Raw genomic sequence first — 6478 nt, 5'->3', positions numbered from 1 at the left:
CAGAAGGGAACGCTGTCCTGCCCCTGCGTGTCCGTGCCCCCATGGGTGCTGCCAGGGAAGGGGTCCCGTGGCCCTGCATCGTCCCCCTGCCTGGGTACGAGCGGCGGGGAGCGATGCAGCTGCTGCAATCCCCTTGCTCTGCCAGGCTAATTACTGTGTCATTGCGGAGAGTGCGCGTGGAGTAATTAGGCTTAGTACCCGGCTCAGACCAGGGCTGGCTGATGTCTTGGGGGACGCTACGCAAAACTTGCCTGTTGCTGTGTGACTTCAGTATTTTCCTGGTGGCTCCACAAATAATTCATGGCCAGTGTGAAAAATTACGGCCATCCTAGCTTCAAAGCAAGGCGCTGCCCTGTTTAGCTCTGATGCAGGTGTGAAGCTTTTCTGTGTCTTATTTTTCTTCTATTTCATTATTTTCTTTTTCTTTCTGCCCCATTTCAAGAAGGGGACCTGCTTTTGCCTCTGCCCCAGGAACGTTCGGAACCCAACCGCTTTCCTCTCCTTTCTCTTGCAGCCTGCCCGGCGGGGACGTTCAAGGCCAGCCAGGGCGTGGGGGTCTGCGTGCCCTGCCCCTCCAACAGCCGCTCCACCGCTGAGGCCTCACCGCTCTGCACGTGCCGGCGCGTTCACCCCTGCCGGCAGCTGCCTGCACCAGTGAGTAACGGATCGGGGGGGGCTGCAGGGTCTCGCTCCCCTCTGCTGCTGGGGAAGTGGCAGGGATGAAGTCTCAACCCAGAAGCTTTTTCATCTTGTTTTCTCCCCCTGTCCTGCTGCGGAGGGGAGCAAGAGGGAAGGGGGAGGAGTGGCTGGAGAGCTGCCCGGGGAAAAGGACCTGGGGTGCTGGTCAACAGCCGACTGAACGTGAGCCGGCAGTGTGCCCAGGTGGCCAAGGCCAACAGCATCCTGACTTGTACCACCACTAGTGTGGCCAGCAGGAGCAGGGCAGTGACTCTGTACTCGGCATTGGTGAGGCCGTGCCTCGAATCCTGTGTTCAGTGTTGGGCCCCTCACTCCAAGAAGGACGTTGAGGTGTTGGAGTGTGTCCAGAGAAGGGCGATGGAGCTGGGGATGGGTCTGGAGCACAAGTCTGATGAGGAGCGGCTGAGGGAACTGGGGGTGTTTAGTCTGGAGAAGAGAAGGCTGAGGGGAGACCTCATCGCTCTCTACAACTACCTGAAAGGGGGTTGTGGTGAGGTGGGGTTGGTCTCTTCTCTCCTTCTCGCTGGTCCCAGCGACAGGACGAGAGGAAATGGCCTCAAGTTGTGCCAGGGGAGGTTTAAATTAGATATTGGGAAAAATTTCTTTGCTGAGAGAGTGGTCAAGCATTGGCACAGGCTGCCCAGGGAGGTGGTGGAGTCACCATCACTGAAGTTCAAAAAACATGTAGACGTGGCACTTCGGGGCATGGTTTAGTGGGCATGGTGGCATTCGGTTGATGGTTGGACTTGATGATCTTAAAGCTCTTTTCCAACCTTAATGATTCTGTGATTTTGAGGGGGCGGCTGGGTAGCCATTTGGCCGCCAGCCAAGGTCCACCCACTGCAAGGGTTTAGCTTTGCGGAGGGCTGGGGTCCCCGAATTGAATATCTAGCCCTCTCGGCACGACACAGCACCTCCTCCATGTGCTATAGAAACGCTCCGGGCATCAACACGAATCCCTTCACCACCACGCCGGCATAAGCAGATGATGTCTTGTCACCTTTTGCTCTGCTTTCCCGGGCCGCCGCCATGGCACGCACCAAACGATGAGTGATGGGACGGCCCCGCAACCCACCTCTCTGGCAGCCATTTGATTTTATACTTTATCCTGGCAGTGATGGCAGGGAGATAGTCACAGGATAAATTAGAATTTAAGGTTATCTGCTGTTGCTGTCTTGTTCATAGTCTTGCAGATGGAGTGGGGTTTTTTATAGGGGGAAAGGATGCGTTAAGCATTGGTATTCAGCACTGATGTGTCGTTGCTCGGCTGTCTGCCTGAGCCACCCGGGATGGCAGCAGCGGTCTCAAGCCTGTTGTTTGGTGAGAGAAGAGCCCAGGAGAGAAGAAAGAGCTGCTGTGCTCCTCAGCCTGCTGGGAACGTGAGTCTCAGCCTCAACTCCCCCGACTCCAGAATACCCTCCAGGCCCTTGAATCAGCCCATCAGGGAGCTTTAGCGCAAGGATACTCTGGACCCATGGTGCTGGGGAGTGCCCAGAATGCACATTGGAGATGAGGAAAGGATTTGCATGTTTTGCTGGATGACTTAGGCTGTCAGAGCAAAAGGTAGTCGGCAGGTAGCACTGCGGGAGATAAATCTGCGTATCTTTATTACGTTTTGTTACGTAGCTGATTTACAGTATTGCTGCGCTATAGGAATACAGTATAAAAAAGTCCATTTGCTGATTTTTATTTCTTCATGTCGACGTTTGATTTTACAACGCTCTTAATTTGAGATGCCAGCTGTTCACCAACAAAGTTTCTCTGTGTCAGAGGAGTAAATAACAGCATGGAGCTGCAGGCGCTGCCCTGGATGATTAAAGGGGGGAGAATTTGGGGAGACAGTGGTTTGCATCTGGGCCAGGGAAGAAGAGAGATGGTTTTCTCTCTTTTTCTTGAAAAAAAGCTTGAAAAGATATTGTCTGCTTACGGTACAAAGAGTGGATTAAGGTTCCTGAGACAGGTTGCAGCTTTTTGGGGGTAACTTGCTATTTGTTGATACTTCTCCCCAGCCTTTGCGAGTTCTCGGGTCTGGTTCCCCCGCTCCTGATGTGTCCCCAGCCAGTCCTCCCGTAAACCCCCTTTGACGTCTCCGCTGCCTGCTAACGGGATTTCGGGCGAGCCCCACCATGGGATATCTGTGGTGCCTGGAGTCCACAAAAGCCCTTTCCAGTGAGGAGGCTGCACTGTCGCTCCCCAACACGTGCGCTTATTCTGCTAAAAAGAATGAAAGGGAACGGGATGTTTTAGTTTTGGTCATTTTCTTTTAAAGGCTGTCATTTTTCTAGGCTTTTTAACCAGTGCAGGGGTGGCCGGAGCAGGGTGTCAGCTGGAGGCCCTCCACACAGGGTGACCTCTCCATCCCACCAGCCACATCCCCCCTGTGCTGATGAAGCCGCCTTTGCCCAGCCCATCCCCGTCCAATAATGGGGCTAATTTATCTGCAGCCACTAACGACGTTCCCCAGCACACACACCTGGAGGGCTTCCCCGGGACAGCTCTCCCCAAGACGCAGCACGCTTCGCTCTCTTAACCTTTCCTCACGGGTCAAGTCCTCCATCGTTTTTATTGCACCCCTGCATCGTGGCAAAGTCCTTTCTCTTCCCTGGAAGCGCAGCGCCGAGCCCTGCCGGCATGAGTAGTTAATCGCTTTCCTTATGTAATGCAACCCAGCAGCTGGATTTTGTGGTTTTGGCTGTGGAGCCATCCTGGCTAACCCCAAATCCTTCCCCAGACCTGGGGCAGACATATGTTTGTGCCTCGACGATGCTCTCCCGCCTGGATTCCTCCTGAATTGCTCGCTATCGACTCCGTCCCTGTTCCGGCAGTGCGTGCAATCGGAGCCGCGTTCAATTCCCATCCTCCGAAGCGTTTGCGATGATTCCCAGCAGATTTGATCAATGCAATTTTGATCTCTCGGCCAACATCCAAGCCACTCGCAAAACAGTGAGCGGTGCCAGGCACAGAGGAGAGCCTTCCTCTCTGCCATTAAATACCCAGGCTCCCAACTGGAGATATCGAACTGTTAATAACCACTTTCCATTTTTGACTCTCCTTTTGCCCGCTGCTCCTCTGTTTCTCTGCGGTGCTGGCTAAGTGGTGTTTCTCTTGCTGTGATAACCTGTTTGAGGTGCTTCTCCATGTGAGCACTGGAGCTATCTTGCCAACCCTCAATCATTAAAATGGGTCCATCTTCGCAGATGGATCTGCATGTGCTCTGCAATGGGGGGGTTTTTTTGGAGAGGAAGTGGGTTTGTGGCATGGGAGTCCCCATCCCCAGCTGTGAAACTTCTCTCTGCGCCGGTGATGCAGGTGGTCGGTGTGGCCGATGGGGAGAGCCTGACCCTGAGTCAGGCAAAGCCATGGAGACCAAATCTGTCCTGAGCCAGGAGGTGATGGGTAGACTGGCAAACGGAGCTGTGGGATGTCCTTCTCCGTGCTGGAGCATGCCGGGGCTCCCGCTGAGCCCCAATAGGGCTGAGCGTGACGTTTTTGGCAAGGGCCTGTCTCAATTGCTCTCCCTCCCTGCAGGCGTCCCATCCGGCCCCCGCAACGTCATCTCCATCGTCAACGAGACGTCCATCATCCTGGAGTGGCACCCGCCGCGAGAGACGGGGGGTCGGGACGATGTCACCTACAACATCGTCTGCAAGAAGTGCCGGTCGGACCGACGCGCCTGCTCCCGCTGCGACGACAACGTGGACTTTGTTCCCCGGCAGTTGGGGCTGACGGAGACCCGGGTCTTCATCAGCAACCTGTGGGCGCACACGCCGTACACCTTTGAGATCCAGGCTGTCAACGGGGTTTCCAGTAAGAGCCCCTTCCCACCGCAGCACGTCTCCGTCAACATCACCACCAACCAAGCCGGTGAGTCCTGGGACGACGTGGTGCCGGGGGTTTTAAGTTGCAAGCTCTGAGCCCGGAGGAAAAAACCCTTCCAGGGTGTGAGTGGCGTGTGATGGCTGCGGTAAACCTGCACCCAGCCCTGGACAGGCTGGGGGAAAGGCAGCAAGCGGAGAGAAGGGCCAAAAAAAGAGAGAGGGAGAGGGCTGGGGGAGGTGGAGGGGTGCCTGCGCCCTGGGCAAAGTGAGAGCGGGGTTGCAGGAGGGAAGGGGGTGAGGACCGGTGTCTACCTTTTATCCCCCCTGTAGATTGTTGGGGATGAAATGGCATTGCCATTTCCCCCCTTTTCCTGGGTGGGAGGCGGGAGATGGGGTGAATCCAGCCTCGAAACACTGCCTGGTTGCATGGCAGCGTGGGGGGAGCAGCACCCCAGGCTGAGTTCAGGCTCCATCTCCTCTGGTGCATCCCTTTCCCATGCTTTTCCCCTTCTCCCCTTTTCCAGGCTCCCTTGCGTCTTTCCCTCCCTCTTCCCGCTCAGGTGTCAGGAGCTGGACAAGCAGCTCTGGGCCAAGCTGGGATGCTGGCAGGACGGGGTGTGCAGATAGCAATGGGGGACCCCGTCCCAGGCTGCAGTGAGGAGCACAAGGAGCGGTGGGGATGGAAACCCATCCACTTTGGGCACAGAAAGGGGATGGTAATTTCTGCTTTGTGCCGAGCGTGTAATGCAGTCAGCCTTCGCCAGCCTGCTCCCTCGGGAGTGCACAGCACAGAAACCTGGTGTAACTATTTTAGTCTACCAGCTCCGGGGAATACAAACCTATTACAAACGTATGCCTATGCCTGGCTGGCATCGCTGTCTCCTCATGTGCAATCAAACCTGCCTCTGGTTTCCAGGACTTTTCTCCCCGGGGTGGGGTTTTTGGTGTGTTTCTTCGCTCAGCTCCCGCCCCAGGGCTGCCCGGGAGCTGGGAACAGCCAGGTCTCCCAGGTCCGTCTGTCCATCGCCCCATGCTCCCTGTTTGCCTTGCAAAGGCCAAATACCGAGGTGGAAATGCTCCCAGTGCTGCAGGACGGGCTGTGGGGTAACCTGAGAGAAATGCCTGGGGGTGCCAAGGGAAGGATCGGCGCTGTCCCTCTGAAACCCCTTTGGCTTTGGAGTGGGTTTTTCCACCCGCTTTCCCTGTGCGGGGCCGGGGCCGGGCTGGTCAGTGCGTCTCCCCCCACAGCGGTGCCCCCAGCCCCCTCCGCCTGCATGCCGCTGACCATGCTAACGGCGCAGGGAGCGCAGCAATTAGCAGAATGGCAATCAGGCTATGTGTTTCATTTCAGCCCATGAGTGTCTTCTTGAAGTGGATGTGGAGAGATTAAAAAAAAATAATACAGCAGGTAAACAAAGGCGGTGCTGGACTATCAACATCTTCCAGTGTGGCCGTGTGGAGCTCCCGCCGCCCCCAGATTGCCTCCGTGGCTCGATCCTGCACCCCGAGCTGGTCGTGCCGAGCTCAGCTCTGCCCCAGATCCATGGGGAGGAGGCCTTTTCCCTGCCCAGCATGGCTTGTGCTGGATAGGGAACTGACCCTGCGAGCAGGGTCATGCCAGCACCACTTTGGGTGCCGAGAGACTTGGGTGCCTTTCTTGGAGGCTTTTGGTAGGATTAAGTGTGGGATCAGGGCTGTATTGGCTGGCTCTGGCCCTTGTAAGTAGAACTTGGAGGGCAAAAAGCCCCTGGAAAAGCGGTTCCTGGCTAATTTAGCAGCTTGGTGTCCTTGGTGGTGGAAGGATGGTGTTGCTGCTGCTGGGGGTGCTCGGCTGTGGGGGTGCTCGGCTGTGGGGGTGCTCGGCTCTGGGGTTGCTCGGCTCCAGGGATGCTACGCTCTAAGATGCTCGGCTCTGGGGGTTCTCAGCTTCTGGGATGCTCAGCTCCGGGGGGGCCTGGCTC

General features: G+C 56.4%; 1 protein-coding gene across 1 annotated transcript in view; it reads left to right on the top strand.

Moving 5' to 3' along the window:
- Nucleotides 1–471: 471 nt before the first annotated feature.
- The window catches only part of LOC104622403 (ephrin type-B receptor 1-like), a gene marked incomplete at its 5' end in the record, with an annotated part of 22749 nt that continues 16742 nt past the window's right edge, over nucleotides 472–6478 (top strand). The window contains 3 exon segments of the mRNA XM_010289167.1: nucleotides 472–619; nucleotides 622–654; nucleotides 4228–4563. Coding sequence (XP_010287469.1) covers nucleotides 472–619; nucleotides 622–654; nucleotides 4228–4563 — 517 coding nt within the window.

Source organism: Phaethon lepturus, unplaced genomic scaffold, assembly GCF_000687285.1.
Source record: "Phaethon lepturus isolate BGI_N335 unplaced genomic scaffold, ASM68728v1 scaffold23426, whole genome shotgun sequence".
In the NCBI taxonomy this organism is placed as follows: Eukaryota; Metazoa; Chordata; class Aves; order Phaethontiformes; family Phaethontidae; genus Phaethon; species Phaethon lepturus.
The sequence above is the reverse complement of the archived record's forward strand: the minus strand, read 5'-3'. Positions and strand labels throughout refer to the sequence as shown.